This window comes from Centruroides sculpturatus, unplaced genomic scaffold (assembly GCF_000671375.1).
Source record: "Centruroides sculpturatus isolate CEXI.00-Female unplaced genomic scaffold, Cexi_2.0 scaffold42, whole genome shotgun sequence".
In the NCBI taxonomy this organism is placed as follows: domain Eukaryota; kingdom Metazoa; phylum Arthropoda; class Arachnida; order Scorpiones; family Buthidae; genus Centruroides; species Centruroides sculpturatus.
This window is the reverse complement of record NW_019384399.1, coordinates 1005229-1031213: the sequence shown is the minus strand read 5'-3', so window position 1 is coordinate 1031213 and position 25985 is coordinate 1005229. Positions and strand designations below refer to the sequence as shown.

Sequence of the window (25985 nt, the reverse complement as noted above, 5' to 3'; positions counted from 1 at the left end):
TTTAACATATATTAAGTGTGAGATTTTATTCGTTTAGAAGCTTGTTTCAAATTTCACATTTTATTCGAATAATTAACATTAAATTGTAATGTCTTCGGATAACAGCATATCGGGCACATTATACCTTAAGAGTTTCGAAAAGGATATAACGCCATACAAACAGTAAAACAATAAATTATAATTTGTATGGGAAAGATGCAACTAAACTTTGAACGTGTCAAATATGGTTTAAAAAGTTCTGTTCGGGAAATTTTAAACCTAAGTATGCAAAACGTTTAGAAGCTGTCGAAAAATAAGATTGCAGGAAGATATTGTGAAAAATTGACAAACAATACACAATACAGTATATACTAGAAATTCTTCCGTCAAGCTTGACTGAATATTTTTATGAGAAAGTAGAGATTGAAGAATTGAGATGAGCTTCAAGTCGAGCAGAAACAGCATCACAATGTCAAGCTCGACTTGACATTGTGATGCTGTTTCTGTAGCCATTGACAAAGCCATTCTTATTCGATGTTGCTCAAGTCAGATTTCAGGCCTTTCAGGGTTCTCAGTTGTTCTTATTCTTTTATTACCTGACCAATTTTACTCTTTCGCTTTTCCCTAGACATTTTTTATTCGACAAAATAGCAAGTATTTTTAATTCCATGTTGATAAAACAAAGATGAATTGTATGTATTGTACATTAATTAGATGAGCGATAATACTTCCTACATAACGGGCTCGTAAGATCTTTACTTTCGATCGGATCTTTTTATAATGACCACGTGATGTCTTACGTGGTCATTATGAAAAGATTTTTAAAAATAATTTGTTATAGATGTGACACGATGCGGCTACATTTTTAAAGTTTAAATTTTAAATGTAATGAAGTATGTTTATAATGCGTCATTTGCCAAAATATTTTAAAATGGAACTTAAAGGAAATTCCCTCGTTGAGCATGAACGTCACGTGGTCACTAATGTCACTGAAATGTAAGTGGGATCCCTGATCCGAAATCAATAAAATGTTTATATAGTTAACATTTTGGCCAAATAAGTAGTCTATACTTTCCAACAAAACAAATAATGATACTGTATAATCAAAGTTTCAATTGTATTAAACAAAGATTGCAGGAGTTATAAGGAATTCACACACACAGACCACAGCTTTCAGTAATACCCAAAAACAGCAAAAAAAAAAAAACCGAATAAAGCATTGAAAACATACAAGCATAACGAAAGAGGTAGAGCAACAGATGACTTGAACAGATAACGGATTGTGTTTACGCTTCGAACAAATTTTTCATTGCATGCGCAGTTCGAATTTCGAAGCATCGTTCAAACACGGAGATGAATTTTTGTCTAATTTTGCACTTATACTAAAGCGTTCGATTTTAGAGTAGTTCGAAATAAGAGATACCGCAGCTTATCCTATTTTTTGTATGAATTATATTTAGTTTATTATTTTTAAAAATTTTTGCCAATAGAAAGAACTTCATGTAAATCGATTATAGACAGAAAGTAATTCACTTATAAAAGTTCAATGAATGTTTTTGGGTGAAATGTACGACATTATCTGAGTTAGAAGCCGAGGGTTCTAACTCAGATAACCGAGTTTCTAACCGAGTCTTCCGAGGTTCGTAGCAATTGATCGAACGGTCTAGGAATGTATAGCGAACAAACAAACAAACATCCTCATATAAATATATAGATTTTGCTTTTTTAAAACGGTTAATAATAGAAATGATTCGTAATCAAACTGGAATTTAAGAATACAGTAGAGCATCGATTATATGACCCCCGATCGGTTAATCGACCGTTCTAATCCGCAAATTTCAAATGTCCGCTAGTGATGTGGCGCTACAATATTTGGCTGTCTTGGCTACTTTAATATTATTTTTGTTAAATTTTTGCGTGTTTTAGCTGGCAACACTGGCTNATTTATTTATGTATTAGTGTATATAATTATATCGTTTGAAATGGCGCAGCTTGGCCTATGCGGCTCTTGTGCCAATAAACACTAACCAACAAACCATTTTGCCGCCCCCTAAAATGTGCCGCCCGGGGCGGGCCGCCCCTGCCGCCCCCTACGCTACGTTACTGCCATTGTTTCAATACAAAGTAAAAAGATGCATTATCCTGGAATGACAATCACATTTTTACATTTCACTAGCGCCACCACAAAATGCGTTGGCAGCCGTGAGAGAGAATATAATTGTCACAGTAATTAAGTAAACATAATATTTGTTTTTTCTTTTTTTATTACAATGGTGCCTCGTACTTCGAACTTAATTCATTTCAAGAGGGCGTTCGAAGTCTAGATGAAATTTTCCAATTACCAATAATGGAAAATGAATTAATTCATTCCCAAACCCCAACAATACCCATTTCGATAAACTTAAAGCAGCAAATACACATAATTTAAGATAAAAATAACATAACTAACTGTCCGAATAATGAACTAAAAGAACCATAAATAAGATACGTAAATCTTGTATAATAAAAAGAAATTTGCATTTATTGATGGTACAGTACATCGTGATACTTGGCATCTTAACATAAACGTGTGACTTAATTATAACAGTTGTGAAATTTAACATATATTAAGTGTGAGATTTTATTCGTTTAGAAGCTTGTTTCAAATTTCACATTTTATTCGAATAATTAACATCAAATTGTAATGTCTTCGGATAACAGCATATCGGGCACATTATACCTTAAGAGTTTCGAAAATGATATAACGCCATACAAACAGTAAAAAAATAAATTATAATTTGTATGGGAAAGATGCAACTAAACTTTGAACGTGTCAAATATGGTTTAAAAAGTTCTGTTCGAGAAATTTTAAACCTAAGGATGCAAAACGTTTAGAAGCTGTCGAAAAATAAGATTGCAGGAAGAAATTGTGAAAAATTGACAGACAATACACAATACAGTATATACTAGAAATTCTTCCGTCAAGCATGACTGAATATTTTTATGAGAAAGTAGAGATTGAAGAATTGAGATGAGCTTCAAGTCGAGCAGAAACAGCATCACAATGTCAAGTCGAGCTTGACATTGTGATGCTATTTCCGCAGCCGTTGACAAAGCCGTTCTTATTTGATGTTGCTCAAGTCAGACTTCAGGCCTTTCAGGGTTGTCAGTTGTTCTTATTCTTTTATTACCTGACCAATTTTACTCTTTCGCTTTTCCCTAGACATTTTTTATTCGACAAAATAGCAAGTATTTTTAATTCCATGTTGATAAAACAAAGATGAATTGTATGTATTGTACGTTAATTAGATGAGCGATAATACTTCCTACATAACGGGCTCGTTTACTTTCGATCGGATCTTTTAATAATGACCACGTGATGTCTTACGTGGTCATTATGAAAATATTTTTTTAAAAAATTTGTTATAGATGTGACACGATGCGGCTACATTTTTAAAGTTTAAATTTTAAATGTAATGAAGCATGTTTATAATGCGCCATTTGCCAAAATATTTAAAAATGGAACTTAAGGGAAATTCCCTCGTTGAGCATGAACGTCACGTGGTCACTAATGTCACTGAAATGTAAGTGGGATCCCTGATCCGAAATCGATAAAATGTTTATATAGTTAACATTTTCGCCAAATAAGTAGTCTATACTTTCCAACAGAACAAATAATAAACATAATCAAAGTTTCAATTCGATTAAACAAAAATTGCAGGAGTTATAAGTCATTCACACAGACAGACAACAGCTTTTATTAATACCCAAAAACAGCAAAAAAACCGAATAAAGCACTGAAAATATATAAGCATAACGAAAGAGGTAGAGCAACAGATGACTTGAACAGATAACGGATTGTGTTTACGCTTCGAGCACATTTTTCATTGCGCGCGCAATTTTTTGTCTAATTTTGCATTTAAACTGAAGCGTTCGAATTTAGAGTAGTCCGAACTACGAGATACCGCTGCTTATCCTATTTTTTTTGTATGAATTATATTTAGTTTATTATTTTTAAAAGTTTTTGCCAATAGAAAGAACTTCATGTGAATCGATTATAGACAGAAATTAATTCACATATAAAAGTTTAATGAATGTTTTTGGGTGAAATGTACTGAAACTGCCGAGATTGATCGAACGATGTAGGAATGTATAGCGAACAAACAAACATCCTCATCTAAATATATATTTTGCTTTTTGAAACGGTTAATAATAGAAATGATTCGTAATCAAACTGGAATTTAAAAATACAGTAGAGCATCGATTATCCGAACCCCGATCAACCGTCACATCTGTTAGTCGACCATTCTAGTCGGCAAATTTCAAATGTCCGCTAGTGATGTTTGTACAATACTTGGCAGTGTTGGCTACTTTAATATTATTTTTGTTAAATTTTTGCGTGTTTTAGCTGGCAACACTGGCTTGCCATGAAAGGGAGCCCAGTATTTAAACGAGGCTTAATTTTCTAATTATGAGTGGTTGTTTGTTTTGTGAGCAATAAAATAATTTAAAAATAATTTTTAACGATACAATAGCGACGATTATTATTTAAAAAAAAATTTTGTTAGGTTTAACATCGATGAAAATTCAACGCGAAGTGGGATAATAGCGTTATACTAATATAGGCCTACTAATTACATGGGATATACTAATATACTATACTAATAATGTATTTTTTCATATTTTTCGGTTATCCGTTTTTTCAGTTATCCAACCAACCCCAGTCCCCAATTGAGTCGGATAATCGATGCTCTACTGTAATGAAATATTATTTCCTCATTTGCTGACATGTTTTGATGAAACAACGCGTTTTTTCTTTTATCTATACTAATCAGGGCTGTGGAGTTGGAGTCAGAGTCGTGGAGTTTTGGTGTTTTAGCCGGAGTCGGAGTCGGATGGTAAGGAAAAGTCGGAGTCGGAGTCGGAGTTGGAGTCAGTAGATTTTTACACGACTTCCACAGCCCTGGCAGGGCTGTTGAGTCGGAGTCGTGGAGTTTTGGTGTTTTAGCCGGAGTCGGAGTCGGATGGTAAGGAAAAGTCGGAGTCGGAGTCGGAGTTGGAGTCAGTAGATTTTTACGCGACTCCACAGCCCTGATACTAATATTATAAAGAGGTCATGTTTGTAAGTATGTAAGTTTGTATGCAGCAGGTAATCCCCGAAACTACTTATTTGATTTCAAAAATTCTTTCACCAATATTTAGAATGGAACTTCGGGGTGGACATAGGCTGTATATTATTCCGTTAAACATTCATATAAATTAAAAGATATAATCTAGGTTAAGGATTTTATGTCCAACAGATGGCGCTACGAGTATGACGCCCTAAGTTTGCTTTTCTGTGAGACATTATGCTTTTCTGTGAAAATGAACTAAAGCAGATCATCTTCTATCTATCTATATAAATAAAAATGTAATGTTCGTTTGTTCCTACCTCCTTTGAAATTTTGACACAGCGCTGCATTCGAATACGCAGATGTTTTTATATACAGTAATATACAGTAATATACATGTCGAAATTCAACCCCACTGAAGGGAGATGGTTAGGATTAAGGCTTACGGTAAAGAACTCTGCTTCTATTTATACTATTTTAGATGATGGTTTTTGCGTTTTTGGTTGCGTTTTAATAGGGTACGTCAAGAGAATGTACACAAAGTAGATATTTTTCTAAAAATTCCCCCCGGGGGGAGTGTTATAAATTTATTTTGAGCCACAACAACGCGTGGCAAGGTCTGCTAGTTTTTAATAAAGTAGCAAAAAGTTATAATACAGATATAAGGAACTGAATGTATATGTTTAATTATAAAAACTGTATATGATTAGAATTTTTATTTTACGTCATCTTTAATAAAATATCATTAAAACAATTATTATCTGTTCAAACTATAGGAACAAAGCGGAAAACATTTTTGCATACCTTATCAATCGAACGTTTATACTTGCATTCATTCGAAGCTAAACCATTAAATCTTTGGCTGCCAATGGCATTTGAAATAAAGTGGAGGGTCTGCATAATTCTATTTATTCTTCTCTCCTGCATCCAAGGAAAACCGCCTCACATTATCTTTTATTTAGTCGATGACCTTGTAAGTATTTCCATCAATTATTATGAGGCTTTAATTAAGAATTAGTTATGTGGACAAAAAGAAATTTAAATTTTTTTATGATTATTATATTTTATATGTATACTGTATATGTATATGTAGTATCATATAACGATAATATTATGAATAGGGATGGAACGACGTAAGTTTTCACGGATCTTTACAAATACCGACTCCGAATATTGACGTTTTGGCTGCTAATTCAATACTCTTAGATAATTATTACGTTCAACCCCTGTGCACCCCATCAAGAGCTGCGTTACTTACTGGAAAACATCCGATACATTTAGGTAAGTTTATAGAAATATGTTTCAATCATCAATATTTAAACATATCAAAAAGTTTTTATTGTTAAAATATATACTTTAGAATTTTCACAAACAGAATTAATGAACTTGTCGATATAAATTCAGGTCTGCAGCATCTTGTTATTCGCACTGCTGAGCCAAGTGGATTACCATTGGATGTGAAAACTTTACCTCAATATTTGAAAAAATTCGGTTATCGAAGTCACGGCGTTGGAAAGGTTTGTTTTAATGAGTAATATGCATGAAAATATTAACTGCCATTTTATATAACTTGAAATGCATACAGGATGTTTCGTAAAAATTGCAGGCATATTCATTTTTGTTCGATTTGAATTATAAGTGAAATTTACTTTTTCAAAAATAAATTTATGTTTCATTAAATTTGTAAATATCAAATCAAATTCATGAGATTTACATTTCGATATCACAATCAATTTCTGATTTAATTAAAACATTAAGGGCCAGAATAGAGAGGCATAAAATATCACACCTTGCCATGCTTTTATTTTTTATGGACAAAATAACACAAAAATTATGATCATTAAATGTAATATTAAATGTAATATACCTTTGTCTTTATTATTGAAAAACAGTTTTTCCGTCGATTTTTAGGCGTGTTGCAGAATTACAACACGTGGCCCAAGTGATCTTTTTCTGATCGTGTTATGTCGTCTTTTATGCCCATCGGGTTCTAAATACAACAAAACTTCTACTACATAAACGAATAAATTCATAGTTGCATAAATGGACTAATACACATCTAAGAAAAAAAAATAATCACTGAAATAATGCAGTTACTATTTTTGTTCACTAACAGCAAATATTCTTTCTCAAATATTTGTTTTTGTGTTTTCTATTTTCGTGATATTGCACTAATTCACGTTCATTATACATGAAAAACATCAGATAAAAAACAAATTTTGCATATTTTTCATATTTGACAGGAGAAAAATTAAATTTCCATCTGCATTCTGATATAAAATATTTACTGAGACAAGTGCAATTTTTATTCCACAGGCCATGCTCTTGCTATTTTCATTACGTGTATTATAGCTAGTCTATTGCTCCAAAATAACACAGCGCATATTTTTCAAATGGAAGTGTTTCTCCTCATTACAAACTTACAGCGAATAAAAGAATTGAAATTGCATTACACGAAAAGGATAAAAATACAGACATGCATTATATTTTTATTTAAAACTATGATTGGTTGCTTGACTCAAATATAATATCAAGTGAATATATTAACCTCACAACTGGGATGTGGTTTTATGCAAATACATAGNATCGATGTTCTACTGTGATGGAATATTATTTCCTTATTTGCCTGACATGTTTTGATGAAAACAACGCGTTTTTTCTTTTATTTGTTAATAAAGTAGCAAAAAGTTATAATACAGATATAAGTGATTGAATGTATATGTTTAATTATAACAACTGTATATGAATAGGATTTTTATTTTACGTGATCTTTAATAAAATATCATTAAAACAATTATTATCTGTTCAAACTACAGGAACAAGGCGAAAAACAGTTTTGCATACCTTATCAATCGAACGTTTATACTTGCATTCATTCGAAGTTAAACCATTAAACCTTTGGCTGCCAATTGTATTCGAAATGATGTGGAGGGTTTGCACAATTCTATTTATTCATCTTTCCTGCATCCAAGGAAAACCGCCTAACATTATCTTTTATTTAGTCGATGACCTTGTAAGTAATTCCATCAATTATTATGAGGCTTTAATTAAGAATTAGTTTTGTCGACGAAAAGAAATTTGAATTATTTTATTATTATTATATTTTATATGTGTACTGTACCTATATATATATATATAGTATCATATAACGATAATATTATGAATAGGGATGGAACGACGTAAGTTATCACGGATCTTTACAAATACCGACTCCGAATATTGACGTTTTGGCTGCTAATTCAATACTCTTAGATAATTATTACGTTCAACCCATATGCACCCCATCAAGAGCTGCGTTACTTACTGGAAAACATCCAATACATTTAGGTAAGTTTATAAAAATATGTTTCAATCATCAATATTTAAACATATCAAAAAGTTTTTATTGTTAAAATAAATGTTTTAGAATTTTCACAAACAGAATTAATGAACTTGTCGATATAAATTCAGGTCTTCAGCATCTTGTTATTCTCACTGCTGAGCCAAGTGGATTACCATTGAATGTGAAAACTTTACCTCAATATTTGAAAAAATTTGGTTATCGAAGTCACGGCGTTGGAAAGGTTTGTTTTAATGAGTAATGTGCATGAAAATATTAACTGCCATTTTATATAACTTGAAATGCATACAGGATGTTTCGTAAAAATTGCAGGAATATTCATTTTTGTTCGATTTGAATTATAAGTGAAATTTACTCTTTCAAAAATAAATTTACGTTTCATTAAATTTGTAAATATCAAATCAAATTCCATGAGATTTACATTTCGATATCACAATCAATTTCTGACGTAATTAACACATTAAGCGCCAGAATAGAGAGGCATAAAATATCACACCTGGCCATAATTTTATTTTTTATGGACAAAATAGCACAAAAATTATGATCATTTGATATACTTTTGTCTTTATTATTGAAAAACAGTTTTACCCTCGATTTTTAGCCGTGTTGCAGAATTACAACACGTGGCCCGAATGTTCTTTTTCTGATCATATTATGTCGTTTTTTATGCCTATCGGGTTCTAATTACAACAAAACTTCTACTGCATAAACGAATAAATTCATGATTGCATAAATGGACTAATACACATCTAAGAAACATAGAATAATCACTAAAATAATACAGTTACTATTTTTGTTCACTAACAGAAAATATTGTTTCTCAAATATTTGTTTTGTGTTATGTTACTTGAGAAACAATTTTAGATACAATTGTTTGTCAAAAATTGTTTCTCAAATATTTTTATGATATTGCACTAATTCACGTTCATTATACATGAAAAACATCAGATAAAAAACAAATTTTGCATATTTTTCATATTTGACAGGAGAAAAATTAAATTTCCATCTGCAAGCTCATATAAAATCTTTACTGAGTCAAGTGCAATTTTCATTTCCACAGGCCATGCTCTTGCTATTTTCATTACGTGTATATGGCTAGCCTATTGCTCCAAAATAACATAGCGCATATTTTTCAAATCGACGTGTTTCTCCTCATTACAAACTTATAGCGAGTAAAAGAATTGAAACTGCCTTACACGATAAAAATAATAATACAGACATCCATTATATTTTTATTTAATACTGTCATTGGTTGCTTGACTCAAATATAATATCAAGTGAATATGTTAACCTCACAACTTGGATGTCGTTTTATGCAAATACGTAGTATATACCGAAATATTTATTTTATAAATATTTTATATAGAAAATAGTTATTTTTAGGATTTATTGTCATTCATATATTTTCGTAAAATTGATTGTTATATTTTTTTCTGATAAAAAGTAAATGCGTTTCAGTGGCATTTAGGGTTTTACAAAAAAGAATATTTTCCAACAAGAAGAGGATTCGATTCGTTTTTTGGGTTTTGGCCGGACGGAATGGATTATTACGAATATACTACATTTGAAACTTACGAAAATTCTACTTTAAAGGCAATTATTATTTTATATAATTCCATAGTTTCAAATCTAAATACAACGGTGCCTCGTACTCTGAATTTAATTCATTCCAGGAGGAAGTTCAAGCTTCAAAACGTTCGAAGTCCGAAACAATTTGTTCCATTAGAAATAATAAAAGAATTAATTCATTCCGAGACACAAACCTTAACTCATTTCCATAAACTTAAAACAACAAATACACACAATATAAAGTAAAAATAACACAACTAAATGCCCTAATAATAAATTAAAACACGAAAACAATAAATAAATACTGTATAATACCAGTAAAAGGAAAATTGCATTTACTGGTCACAAAACTTTGTTATCTTAAACATGGCCTCCAGATTCCCCATGTTCTGTATAAGTTCCTTTTTTTCATCTCAATCGTCGATATTACAACTTTCCTCTTAGACTTTGTTGCTTCCACACACTTTTCCGATGCCATAGTTAATAAGTAAAGGTTATATTTGGTTGTATTTTTTAAAAATTTTTTACAAGAAAAAAATTATTATTCATAAAATTGATTATTATTCTTATAGGAAAAGCGAAATCTTTACATGGGTACTATATCAAAGAAATTGAAGTTTTTACGTAATTTTAACAGTTTACTTAACGTGCATATGAGATTTAATTATAACAGTTGTGAAATTTAACATTTCGTTGATAATATGAGATTGTAATTTTTGTTTAGAAGCTTATTTTATATTTTTTAATTCACATTTTGTTTTGAATGAAATCGAGTTCTTCAATAAGGCATGTTATGATTTATAAGTTTCAGAAAGGCAATAACGTCGTACAAACAGTAAAAAAAAAACAAAATCGTATTGTACACGGAAAAGATGCTTCTTAAATTCAAACATGTCAAATGTGTTTTATATAAAGTTCCATTCAGGAAATTTAGAACCAAAGGATATAAAACGTACGGAGCGCTCTAAAGCATTCGACAATAAAAAATTGCAGGAAGAAATTGCCAAAAATTGACAAATAACGTATAACCAATATATCGAATATATATATAGTACATTGGAATATTAGAAGCTTCAGACATTTTACTTGCTGAAATAAAAATTAAAATAAGCTCAGAATACCTAGCATGTGGCCCGTAAAATTTTAAGATCAAAGCTAAATGCAAGGAACACAATCAAAGCCATTAACATCTGGACAGTTCCTGTAATTTGATACACGGTTAACATCATTAATTGGATTTAGGGAGATTTGGACAGGCTGGAGATACGCAAAACTCCCTTTATCTCCCCACTCCCTTGACCTAATAAACAAACCTCGCTGCAAAATTTTTGAAAGTTTCGACAAAAAGCAGAAGAGTTAAGCTTCAAAGAAGGTGAGCAAAATCGTGGTCCCCGAACATTTATACTTACAAAAAAAAAAAAAACCCGAATTTTTGCATTCTTCGACGCTTCAAGGTTCCCTAAGTCCAAAAATGTAAAAATCTTGCGGGAGTCATTTTTAGACCGATCTCTATACTTTTTCTCTATTATATATAAAAGTCAAAAAGTAACCTGCATATATATAACCCAACATACAAAAAATAAAGCGAAAATATCACTGAAAACATACGAGCTAACAAGCGATACAAGAAACGAATTGGGCGCACAACAAATTGCATTTACCCTTCGAGTGCATTTTTTCACTCTGTCACAGTTTAAACTTTGAAGCATCATTCTAATTCCGAAGCAAATTTTTGTTAAATTTAGCGTTCGAACTCTGAAGCTTTCGAAGTTAGAGTTGTTTGAAGTATGAGGCACCAATGTATAGTGTTGTGTAAATATAAGAGATTATTGTCAACTTAACTGTATTTTGTTTTTTCTGTATTTTAGTATACCTGGGGATATTCCTTAAGAGATAACGAAAGAGTCGCCAGAGAAAGTAAAGGAATTTATGCCACTCATAAATTCACAGATCGAGCAATCGATATTATTAAAAATCACGAAAAACAAAAGGTTTTCAATTTGTGTATTTTAAGTTATTAATTTTTNACTTTGAAGCATCATTCTAATTCCGAAGCAAATTTTTGTTAAATTTAGCGTTCGAACTCTGAAGCTTTCGAAGTTAGAGTTGTTTGAAGTATGAGGCACCAATGTATAGTGTTGTGTAAATATAAGAGATTATTGTCAACTTAACTGTATTTTGTTTTTTTCTGTGTTTCAGTATGCCTGGGGATATTCCTTAAGAGAAAACGAAAGAGTCGCCAGAGAATATAAGGGAATTTATGCTACTCGTTTATTCACAAATCGAGCAATCGATATTATTAAAAATCACGAAAAACAAAAGGTTGTTAATTTGTGTATTTTAAGGTAATTTAAGTAGAATTTCAAAGTTAGAAATCTAAATATATTTCATAATAAATTATTATCAAATAATTGTATTTTGTTTTTATTGTGTTTCAGTATGCCTGGGGATATTCCTTAAGAGATAACGAAAGAGTAGCCAGAGAATATAAGGGAATTTATGCTACTCATTTATTCACAGAACGAGCAATCGATATTATTAAAAATCACGAAAAACAAAAGGTTGTTAATTTGTGTATAATAAGTTATTAATTTTTATATTTTGTAAAATATAAAATTAATATAAATACATACGCTTGTTATTGTCTTAGCCATTATTTCTGTATCTATCACCGAATGCTGTGCACAGTGGAAACTCATATGATCTATTTCAAGCACCTCAAAGTGAAGTCTTCAAATTTGAATGTATAGAAAACCCAGATAGAAGAACTTTTGCAGGTAAATACGTTTTAAATATGCATAAAATATTAAATTGAATATGGAGATTTAATCAAACTAACTAAACTGTTTGCACATAGTAATACAATTTTTTAAAATCCGTTATCTTTTATTATTTTAGCAATGGTTTCAGAATTAGATAAGTCAGTTGGACGAGTTTTTAAGGCCTTGCAAGATAATTCTATGTTAGATAATACAATTTTTGTGATTTCTACGGATAATGGTGGAGAAGCTGCTGGTTTAAGAGGTGGAGTTGGTTCGAATTTTCCTTTAAGAGGAAATAAAATAACTTTATGGGAAGGAGGAGTGAGAGGAGTTGGACTTGTATGGAGTAAACTGTTCAAGCAACAACCNTAGAGAGGCATAAAATATCACACCTGGCCATAATTTTATTTTTTATGGACAAAATAGCACAAAAATTATGATCATTTGATATACTTTTGTCTTTATTATTGAAAAACAGTTTTACCCTCGATTTTTAGCCGTGTTGCAGAATTACAACACGTGGCCCGAATGTTCTTTTTCTGATCATATTATGTCGTTTTTTATGCCTATCGGGTTCTAATTACAACAAAACTTCTACTGCATAAACGAATAAATTCATGATTGCATAAATGGACTAATACACATCTAAGAAACATAGAATAATCACTAAAATAATACAGTTACTATTTTTGTTCACTAACAGAAAATATTGTTTCTCAAATATTTGTTTTGTGTTATGTTACTTGAGAAACAATTTTAGATACAATTGTTTGTCAAAAATTGTTTCTCAAATATTTTTATGATATTGCACTAATTCACGTTCATTATACATGAAAAACATCAGATAAAAAACAAATTTTGCATATTTTTCATATTTGACAGGAGAAAAATTAAATTTCCATCTGCAAGCTCATATAAAATCTTTACTGAGTCAAGTGCAATTTTCATTTCCACAGGCCATGCTCTTGCTATTTTCATTACGTGTATATGGCTAGCCTATTGCTCCAAAATAACATAGCGCATATTTTTCAAATCGACGTGTTTCTCCTCATTACAAACTTATAGCGAGTAAAAGAATTGAAACTGCCTTACACGATAAAAATAATAATACAGACATCCATTATATTTTTATTTAATACTGTCATTGGTTGCTTGACTCAAATATAATATCAAGTGAATATGTTAACCTCACAACTTGGATGTCGTTTTATGCAAATACGTAGTATATACCGAAATATTTATTTTATAAATATTTTATATAGAAAATAGTTATTTTTAGGATTTATTGTCATTCATATATTTTCGTAAAATTGATTGTTATATTTTTTTCTGATAAAAAGTAAATGCGTTTCAGTGGCATTTAGGGTTTTACAAAAAAGAATATTTTCCAACAAGAAGAGGATTCGATTCGTTTTTTGGGTTTTGGCCGGACGGAATGGATTATTACGAATATACTACATTTGAAACTTACGAAAATTCTACTTTAAAGGCAATTATTATTTTATATAATTCCATAGTTTCAAATCTAAATACAACGGTGCCTCGTACTCTGAATTTAATTCATTCCAGGAGGAAGTTCAAGCTTCAAAACGTTCGAAGTCCGAAACAATTTGTTCCATTAGAAATAATAAAAGAATTAATTCATTCCGAGACACAAACCTTAACTCATTTCCATAAACTTAAAACAACAAATACACACAATATAAAGTAAAAATAACACAACTAAATGCCCTAATAATAAATTAAAACACGAAAACAATAAATAAATACTGTATAATACCAGTAAAAGGAAAATTGCATTTACTGGTCACAAAACTTTGTTATCTTAAACATGGCCTCCAGATTCCCCATGTTCTGTATAAGTTCCTTTTTTTCATCTCAATCGTCGATATTACAACTTTCCTCTTAGACTTTGTTGCTTCCACACACTTTTCCGATGCCATAGTTAATAAGTAAAGGTTATATTTGGTTGTATTTTTTAAAAATTTTTTACAAAGAAAAAATTATTTTTTGTATTTATTATAAATACATATTATATTCATAAAATTGATTATTATTCTTATAGGAAAAGCGAAATCCTTACATGGGTAATATATCAAAGAAATTGAAGTTTTTACGTAATTTTAAAAGTTTACTTAATGTGCATATGTGATTTAATTGTAACAGTTGTGAAATTTAACAGTTCATTGCTAATATGAGATTATAATTTTTATTCATAAAATTGATTATTATTCTTATAGGAAAAGCGAAATCTTTACATGGGTACTTTATCAAAGAAATTGAAGTTTTTACGTAATTTTAAAAGTTTACTTAACGTGCATATGTGATTTAATTATAACAGTTGTGAAATTTAACATTTCATTGCTGATATGAAATTATAATTTTTGTATTGAAGCTTATTTATATTTTTTAATTCGCATTTCAAATCGAGTTTTTTGGTAAGGCATATTAATATAATTAAGAAGACAGAATAATGCTAGATAAGATAGAAATAAGGATATCTGGGGTTTTATCCCTTTTTTTGGCTTGTTTCTTTATGCGTACTATTGGATGGAATAACACACGTCCTTCTCCTATAACTGGCCAGTTCTCTTCTACAATAATTAGGGTTTTTCTTTCCACAGTCCTCAATACGACCTTAAAACAGGATTTTTTTCTGAACTTATTTCTGAACTATTCGGTCAATGAAAGTACGACTCCCAGTATTCTCATCTCGTCCGTACACTCTGCCGTTCGGTTTACGAATGACCTGCTACGTAACTTCTCTTTTTTCTCCGGCTCCTGCTTACACCTTTGCTCCTCAAATTTCTAGGAATTGCTCATCCCACCTAAGGGACAGGGAATAGATAAGAAAGTTCTAGAAGAAAATAGAACAATAGAACAAAGGGTAGAAAGAAGAAATGAAACTAAACTAAAATTAATATTTACAAAAATATAGTGTATCGCCACAATAGTTTAGTGCAGTGCTTCCCAACTTTTTTTGTGCTATGCCCCACCTAAACCTTTTTAAAATTCTTATGTCTCCCTAACATATACAGCGGCTATATGGTTAACTTAAACTCTGGACAAGTAGATTTTCGAATTGCCCCCTGTGGAGCGTTGGGAAACACTGGTTTGTGGCTAATGGATAGTATAGATTACGTTTGTGTTTTTGGAAAGTGTTGAGTTAAATTAAAATAAAACAATGTCGACAAAAAAGTAGTAATATGGAAATATGTTGCGATAGTGAATGACGAATGTGCTATTGCTATCTATCTTTAAAATTTCATATAAGTAATGAAATTCATTAAGATAAAAGATTCGTTAAAGATCCGCTAAAAAGTAACGGATACGGATAAGGATACGGATTTTTTTCCCCTCGGATATCCGCGGATACGGATACTGATACGGATACAGATATCCGACACATCACTAATACATACAGAAAAAAACCTGAATTTTTTCATTATTCTACGCTTCAAGTTCCTTAAGTCCAAAAATGTATAAATGTTGGGAAAGTCATTTTTAGACCGATCTCTATACTTTTCCTCTATTATATATAAAAGCCAAAAAGTAACCTGTACATAGGCTATATAATCCAACATACTAAAAATAAAGCGGAAATATCAGTGAAAACATACGAGTCTAACAAGCGATACAAGAAACGAATTGGACGCACAACAAATTGCATTTACCCTTCGAGTGCATTTTTTCACTCTGTCACAGTTTGAACTTCGAAGCATCGTTCAAACTCCGAAGCAAATTTTTGTTAAATTTAGCGTTCGAACTCTGAAGCTTTCGAAGTTAGAGTTGTTTGAAGTATGAGGCACCAATGTATAGTGTTGTGTAAATATAAGAGATTATTGTCAACTTAACTGTATTTTGTTTTTCTGTATTTTAGTCTGCCTGGGGATATTCCTTAAGACATAACGAAAGAGTAGCCAGAGAATATAAAGAAATTTATGCCACTCATTTATTCACAGAACGAGCAATCGATATTATTAAAAATCACGAAAAACAAAAGGTTGTTAATTTGTGTATTTTAAGTTATTAATTTTTATATTTTGTAAAATATAAAATTAATATAAACACATACGCTTGTTATTGTTTTAGCCATTATTTCTATATCTAGCACCGAATGCTGTGCATAGTGGAAACTCATACAATCTATTTCAAGCACCTCAAAGTGAAGTCTTCAAATTTCAATGTATAGAGAACCCAAAAAGAAGAACTTTTGCAGGTAAATACGTTTTAAATATGCATAAAATATTAAATTGAATATGGAGATTTAATCAAACTAACTAAACTGTTTGCACACAGTAATACAATTTTTTAAAATCCGTTATCTTTTATTATTTTAGCAATGGTTTCAGAATTAGATAAGTCAGTTGGACGAGTTTTTAAGGCCTTGCAACATAATTCTATGTTAGATAATACAATTTTTGTGATTTCTACGGATAATGGTGGAGAAGCTGCTGGTTTAAGAGGTGGAGTTGGTTCGAATTTTCCTTTAAGAGGAAATAAAATAACTTTATGGGAAGGAGGAGTGAGAGGAGTTGGACTTGTATGGAGTAAACTGTTCAAGCAACAACCGAGGATCGAAAGGAACTTAATTCACATCACTGATTGGTTACCGACATTTTATCATGCTGCAGGTATTCTGAGTTACTTAATCTTTTTCATCTGATGTAAGTAATAATTTATCCTGCATTAGTTATATCAAACGATCGGGCGGGGAGTGAAGAAAAGCAGCGCGAAACGTTTTACGACGCACGAATTAGTAGCAGACTCCTAACGTCTCCTACAGAGAAAGCTGAAGCACTAAAATGTGTCGTCACAACTTTCCATCCCAAGTGATCAGTTTTTAATTTTTAAAGAAATTTCCTTATTTTTCAAAAATCGTGTGACTAAAGATTATTATTTAGGCTAGTATTTCAAACGCTTTTTTAAATTTTAATATTTAATCCAAATGGTTTCAATAAACTTCATACAAATTATATGCAATGTCTGAATAAATCAAATTCTAAATCAATGATACAGTTTAAGATTATTGCAAATTATAAAGTTTAAATAATATTATAATATAAAATACCTAAATTGAATAAGTATTTTTTAAGTGTTTGAAGCTTACACTTCTTTTTGATTTTCTTAGCAACAGTACTACAGTAGAGCGTCGATTTTCCGAAAGTCAATTATCCGAAACGTCAATCATCCGAATGAATTCCAGTCGGCAAATTTAAATTTTCGCCAGTACTGTGGCGCTTCAATCTTTGGCTATGTCTTGGGCTACTCAAATATTTTACGTTTTTGATACTAAATTAACATATGAAGTATAATTTTTTTATTATTTTTATATTTTTCAATATATTTATTTTGTTTGTACAAAATAAAAAAATAATTTTTAACGATACAATAGTCTTTGTTATGCTTAACATCGACGAAAATTCAACGCGAAGCGACACGTAACGGATAAAAATTTCGACATCGGATACGTTAAACTATTTTTTCGTACGTAAATCAATTATTCGAAATATCAGTTATCCGGACAACCCCAGTCCTTAATTTATTCGGAAAATCGACGCTCTACTGTATTATTTTTTAAGTTCACAATAATGGCCTGGGCGAAGACCAGACTTCTGTATTAACTTTTTTACCTTTGTGTCTATTTTTTTAAAATTTCCACGTTAAATTTTGATGATTTTGGTTTCAAAATTTCCGGTAGAACCCTGGCATGTGCATAAATTACATTTTGGAAAATATAATGAGACTCAGAAAAAAAATTTATTCAAGAAACGAAAGTGTTGCCTTTCGCCTCTTTGACGTTTAATAGCAAAAAAGTATTTTGACATTTTTGGATGCTGGAATATACAGCCAGACAGTTTCTTGATATTTGTCCAGAATTTCGGTTGAACTACGGGAATGTTATCCAAGTTCTAAGAAACAGGAATGAATTTTACGTCCCTCATTCCCACTAGATGGCACCACATTACTTTGCTATTCTATTGCCTCTGCTGTAAACGTAGGCCCTATGCCCGGACTAGTACAGATTTAAACGAATTGTCATTTCTTTTCGTCAACATGTCAGCAATTACTCTCAACTCCTTTCTATCATTTTATCAGAAATTTTAAACCTTTATGTAACTATTTAAAACATGTTTTTTATTCGTGTCAAGCGACTCACCGACGTTACGTTTAAGACACAGTTCCCCCAGTCTCATCCACAGACTTTTAAACAACTAGATGTGACTTAACTAGTTGTTAAAAAGTTGTCTGTGGATGAACGCATGCAGTACAGATATCTTTTGCTTAACGCGAGATTTGATTAACGCGCGAAATTAATTGCGACAATCTCTTTATTTACGCGGCTTTACTAACTGTCTTTACTAAACATAGATANTTTGTGATTTCTACGGATAATGGTGGAGAAGCTGCTGGTTTAAGAGGTGGAGTTGGTTCGAATTATCCTTTAAGAGGAAATAAAATAACTTTATGGGAAGGAGGAGTGAGAGGCGTTGGACTTGTATGGAGTAAACTGTTTAAGCAACAACCGAAGATCGAAAGGAACTTAATTCACATCACTGATTGGTTACCGACATTTTATCATGCTGCAGGTATTCTGAGTTACTTATTATTTTTCATCTGTTATAAGTACGCCTAATAATTTATCCTGCATTAGTTATATCAAACGATTCGGGAGTGACGAAAAGCAGCGCAAAGCGTTTTACGACGCACGAATTAGTAACAGATTCCTAACGTCTCCTACAGAGAAAGCTGAAGCACTAAAATGTGTTGTAACAACTTGCTGTCCCAAGTGATTAATTTTTAAAGAAATTTCCTTATTTTTCAAAAATCGTGTCACTAAAGATTATTATTTAGGCTAATATTTCAAACGCTTTTTTAAATTTTAATATTTAATCCAAATGGTTACAATAAACTTCATACAAATTATATGCAATGTTTGAATAAATCAAATTTTAAATCAATGATACAGTTTAAGATTATTGCAAATTATAAAGTTTAAATAATATTACAATATAAAATACATAAATTGAATAACTATTTTTTAAGTGTCTGAAGCTTACACTTCTTTTTGATTTTCTTAGCAATAGAACTATTATTTTTTAGGTTCACAATAATGGCCTGGGCGAAGCCCAGACTTTTGTATTAACTTTTGCACTTTTGTGTCTAATTTTTTTTAAATTTCCACGTTAAATTTTGATGATTTTGGTTTCAAAATTCTCGGTATAACCCTAGCATGTGCATAAATTACATTTTGGAAGATATAATGAGACTCAGAAAAAAAAATTTATCCAAAAAACGAGTGTTGTCTTTCGCCTCTTTGACGTTTAATAGCAAAAAAGTATTTTGACATTTTTGGATGCTGGAATATAAAGCCAGACAGTTTCTTCATATTTGTCCAGAATTTCGGCTGAACTACGGGAATGTTATCTAAGTTCTAAGAAACAGGAATGAATTTTACGTCCCTCATTTCCACTAGATGGCACCACGTTACTTTGCTCTTCTATTGCCTCTGCGGCCCTATGCCCGGACTAGTAACGATTTAAACGAATTGTCATTTCCTTTCGTCAACATGTCAGCAATTACTCTCAACTCCTTTCTATCATTTTATCAGAAATTTTAAACCTTTATGTAACTATTTAAAACATATGTTTTTATTCGTGTCAAGCGACTCGCCGACGTTATGTTTAAGACACAGTTTCCTCAGTCTCATCCACAGACTTCTAAACAACTAGATGTGACTTATCTAGTTGTTAAAAAGTTTTCTGTGGATGAACGCATGCAGTACAGATATCCTTTGCTTAACGCGGGATATGATTAACGCGCGAAATCAATTGCGACAATCTCTTTATTTACGCGGCTTTACTAGCTGTCTTTACTAAACATAGATACGTATTTTGTTTAACGCGATTTTTATATAGGCGATAGGATCGAGGGATTAATTAACTGCATTAATCAAGAGATTTTTGTACGTGTTTTACAATTAATGTTTAGTTGCGTGTGTTGTATTCTGAATTTATGTAAAGTGAATTGTTTTTGAGGAAACTATCACTTAAATGTTAAACAATGCCTTGCTGATTGCTATGCCTAAAAAATTCAATTTTAAATTCTGCTGAAAGTAACTTTTTAACAGTAATAAGTGGGGTAATTATATATGGCAATATTAAAATCACCAGATTGAGGATATAAACTATTCAGGCCGACTTATTTCAGCGTATATAAAATTATATACATTACATAAAATAACTACATTTAATTACATTGTATATTAAACAAAACATTTAATGCACTATGCTTTTAAGATAAAATTAATGTTAACCTTAATAATTAAAATATAAATTCTGTTAATTTGATTGTAGTTTCTTAATTTTACAGGTTGGAAATCACTTATCAATTTAACAAGATTATTCACATTATTTTACAGCCTATAAAGTTTGTTTTTAGTCGAATTTGCAAAGTAACTTTGTAAAGATATTCATCGAAAAGATTATATGACGATAAAGATAAATAATTGATTAAGTTGAATATTACTAATCTTACACGCAATTTATAACTGGTGTTTTGTACTTAAAAATGTGTCCTGAAATGTATTAAATTATTGTTTGCAATGTGAACCATGAAGCAGCAATTGCACATTTGGTAAGCAAAGTTAATTTTTGTCTATCAAAAAACTAATTCATTAGGAAAATGAACTTCTACTTCTTTATTTGATTCAAGCCAATTTTGAGAAATTATACATTTCTTTTTTCGCTGTATAGCCTGAAATATACTCGTAAATGAAAATTGGTAACATAGATTCAGGTAAATTTTGGAAGAAAAATTCATTCTGAAATATTGTATAAAATTGGTCTAATATAAACAGAATTTTAAAAGTTTTTTTTTGTAAGGCAATACTGTTTTTAATTAAATATCATGACCTTTATCTGATAAAATTACAAAGCTTTAAAATATTAATTTTTTTTCACTTTCTAATAACCTCGTGTAACTTATATNTAATTACATTGTACATTAAACAAAACATTTAATGCACTGTGCTTTTAAGATAAAATTAATGTTAACCTTAATAATTAAAATATAAATTCTGTTAATTTGATTGTAGTTTCTTAATTTTACAGCTTGGAAATCACTTATCAATTTAACAAGATTATTCACATTATTTTACAGCCTATAAAGTTTATGTTTTTAGTCGAATTTGCAAAGTAACTTTGTAAAGACATTCATCACAAAGATTATATGACAAGATAAATAATTGATTAAGTTGAATATTACTAATCTTACGCGCAATTTATAACTGATGTTTTGTACTTAAAAATGTGTTCTGATAATTATTACATTATTGTTTGCAATGTGAACCATGAGCAGCAATTGCACATTCAGTAAGTAAAGTTAATTTTCGTCTATCAAAAAATTAATTCATTAGGAAATTGAACTTCTACTTCTTTATTTGATTCAAGCCAATTCTGAAAAATTATACATTTCTTTTTTCGCTGTATAGCCTGAAATATACACTCGTAAATGAAAATTGGTAACATAGATTCAGGTAAATTTTGGAAGGAAAATTCATTCTGAAATATTGTATAAAATGGGTCTAATATAAACAGAATTTTAAAAGTTTTTTTTGCAAGGCAATACTGTTTTTAATTAAATATCATGACCTTTATTTGATAAAATTACAAAGCTTTAAAATATTAATTTTTTTTCACTTTCTAATAACCTCGTGTAACTTATATAATAATTAGACCAACTTAACTGCCTGTAAGGCCAAGACTCTACTATTGTTAAAACTGGCGTAAAACGTCACGCCGTAAAAGATCGTAAAACCAGAGTAAAAGCGAGTTGAGCAGTGTTCAACTTTCGATGCCAATACGGCCGTAAAACGGTACCATCCACCAATCAGAAGTCAGTGAAATCTAGCACACTTATTTCACTGTATATTATCTTAATTAATAATATGATAATAAAAGTCAATATATGAAAGTAAAGATATTATTTTTACTACATTTGTAATTATAGTACAGAAAAAACTCGTAGAATATAATCATTGTCTTTATAACTTCGATAGTATCGTCGCCCTAAAACCTTCGCTAGCCTAGCCGGACCTCCACCGCAATCCAGACGCAAACGCAAATAGGTCTCGTGATTAAAAGTTTTTACGTTCATTTTTACGCTAGTGGAGTCTTGGCCTAACATCCAAATACTGTAATTCCTCTACGTTATCATTCTGAAACTTTGACAACAGAAGATAGTTTAAATTGTAATTATCAAACATATATGGAATCAGTTTCACAAAACCTTTTTTTACAATTTAACATTAACAGATTTTTTGGAAACTTACTTGTACTTAGATTATAATTGTTAACGTAAATATAAAAATTTAAACTGCTGGTCATTTTGTAATAATGAGCAATTACTTTTTACCGGATTCTTATTTTGTAATGTGTTACAGTGTCTTGGAGATTTGTATTGTCCTATCTTCACCGTATTTTCGTTTGGATAGGTACAGTACAGATGATTTCAAATCGATAATTTTGTTTAAACCGTCGCGACGGTTTAAACCAAATTATCGATATGAAATCAACTGTACCTATAAACATTTTAATTAATAATAGTGAATGGAGTGACTAAAAGACACGATAAAAAAGAAAAGTTATTAAACGAAAACCTCGAGATATTCGGGGAGGTTAGAAAAAAATTTCACAAAACCTTTGAGACATTCATCACGAGACGATATGATATTTTGATTCTGTTTTCCAGCTAGAATATAATCAGAATTTAACTTTATAAGAGTAAATCTTTTTCTTCCTTTACTTATTTAGAGTTGTAAATGTCATTTAAACAACTTTAATAAATGTTTTTTTAGAAAATAAACATTGAATATTATAATTTCTTGAGATGAAAACATAGCTTATTGCGTCACCAAGACTGATTCGTGACGTCACAAGTCTTCACGCTACTACTCGCGGTTCCCCTTTATATTTGATTATACACTTTATTAAGCTTTACTTTTTATTAGGTGGTGATGTTAGACATTTGACGGATATTTATGGAATAAATCAATGGGAGGTTTTAGCTCACGGCAAACCTACATCTCGAGAAGAAATTCTTCATAATATAGATCCAATCGACGGTGCTTCAGCTCTTCGATTCCGAAATTACAAACTGGTAAATGGATCGAATTTAATGGAGAATACAATGCGTGGTACGGACCTTCCGGTAGAGACGATGATTATTTCTCTTCCTGCTACAAAAAGTTACTTCGCTCCTCATATTCTTGGAAAGTTCTTAAAGAGGAAGGCTTACTCTACAATACTGACAAGTTTTTCACCAGATTGCCAGATAACTGTTATTCTGACTCGAAAAGGAATAATAGTAATTGTGATCCTAATTCAGCCCCATGCTTATTTGATATATTAAAAGATCCTTGCGAACTGGAAAATATTGCGAACGAACAACCAAAGGTAAGAAAAATTATTTTATATATCATAAAATTAATTGATTGAAGTAACTGACTCTTAAAAACATTTCCACCTCCTGTGCATTAATCGGATGGTCGAACGGTTAAAGTGCCACTTACTGTCCTGGGGACCAAGGAATCATTCCGGATAAGTTAAAAAACTCAAGCCTGGTACCCACATGCGGCAACTGACGACGGAAACGGTCGACGGAACGGCAAAATAACGTCACTTTTGCCTCCGTCGTCGACGGAATACGAAGTTGAAAATTTTCAACTTTTGCCGCGACGGAAAGCGGCACGGTAAAAATTAGACCAATAGGAAGACCGTTTAGCAATGTCTTCATAAAGATGACGTGGGACGATAGCATTCGAACTATTGCGGTCGAAAGTATTCGATATTCCTAACTTTCGACGGTTTAGAACATTTTTCCTATCCAAATTATTCGTTTTTGAGGTTTTTTTTATTTGCGATAAGATTGAAGGCAAACTTTAAAAGTTTAATCGATATAACAAATCAATCCCGGTAAACGCCATTTTCGACNAACCGTCGCGACGGTTTAAACAAAATTATCGATTTGAAATCAACTGTACCTATAAACATTTTAATTAATAATAGTGAATGGAGTGACTAAAAGACACGATAAAAACCAAAAGTTATTAAACGAAAACCTCGAGATATTCGGGGAGGTTAGAAAAGAATTTCACAAAACCTTTGAGACATTCATCACAAGACGATATGATATTTTAATTCTGTTTTCCAGCTAGAATATAATCAGAATTTAACTTTATAAGAGTAAATCTTTTTCTTATTTACTTATTTAGAGTTTTAAATGTTATATAAAGAACTTTAATAAATGTTTTCTAAAAAATAAACATTGAATATTTTATAATTTCTTAGATGAAAACATAGCGTATTGAGTCAGCAAGACTGATTCGTGACGTCACAAGTCTTCACGCTACTACTCGCGATTCCCCTTTATATTTGATTATACACTTTATTAAGCTTTACTTTTTATTAGGTGGTGATGTTAGACATTTGACGGATATTTATGGAATAAATCAATGGGAGGTTTTAGCTCANCAATTACTTTTTCCTGGATTCTTATTTTGTAATGTGTTACAGTGTCTTGGAGATTTGTATTGTCCTATCTTCACCGTATTTTCGTTTGGATAGGTACAGTACAGATGATTTCAAATCGATAATTTTGTTTAAACCGTCGCGACGGTTAAACCAAATTATCGATATGAAATCAACTGTACCTATAAACATTTTAATTAATAATAGTGAATGGAGTGACTAAAAGACACGATAAAAAAGAAAAGTTATTAAACGAAAATCTCGAGATATTCGGGGAGGATTAGAAAAAAATTTCACAAAACCTTTGAGACATTCATCACGAGACGATATGATATTTTGATTCTGTTTTCCAGCTAGAATATAATCAGAATTTAACTTTATAAGAGTAAATCTTTTTTTCCTTTACTTATTTAGAGTTGTAAATGTCATTTAAACAACTTTAATAAATGTTTTTTTAGAAAATAAACATTGAATATTATAATTTCTTGAGATGAAAACATAGCTTATTGCGTCACCAAGACTGATTCGTGACGTCACACGTCTTCACGCTACTACTCGCGGTTCCCCTTTATATTTGATTATACACTTTATTAAGCTTTACTTTTTATTAGGTGGTGATGTTAGACATTTGACGGATATTTATGGAATAAATCAATGNTTGGTAAATATTTTAATCACTATAAACATAAAATGTAAACTATAACATTAATATTTG

The 25985-nt window shown here is 30.8% G+C and overlaps 1 protein-coding gene across 1 annotated transcript; it reads left to right on the top strand.

The window, feature by feature from the left end:
- Positions 1 to 1300: 1300 nt before the first annotated feature.
- LOC111618568 lies at positions 1301 to 24238 on the top strand. Its single transcript, XM_023360125.1, is given in 21 exon segments — positions 1301 to 1422; positions 5846 to 6042; positions 6191 to 6350; positions 6474 to 6586; positions 6981 to 7056; positions 7886 to 8082; positions 8237 to 8396; positions 8520 to 8632; positions 9868 to 10002; positions 12178 to 12300; positions 12629 to 12755; positions 12877 to 13099; positions 13501 to 13508; positions 14081 to 14229; positions 16621 to 16743; positions 16833 to 16959; positions 17081 to 17374; positions 17434 to 17572; positions 19113 to 19330; positions 23752 to 23913; positions 23916 to 24238. Coding segments are annotated over 20 exon segments (3075 nt in total). The 5' UTR covers positions 1301 to 1422; positions 5846 to 5937.
- The last annotated feature ends 1747 nt before the right edge of the window (positions 24239 to 25985 follow it).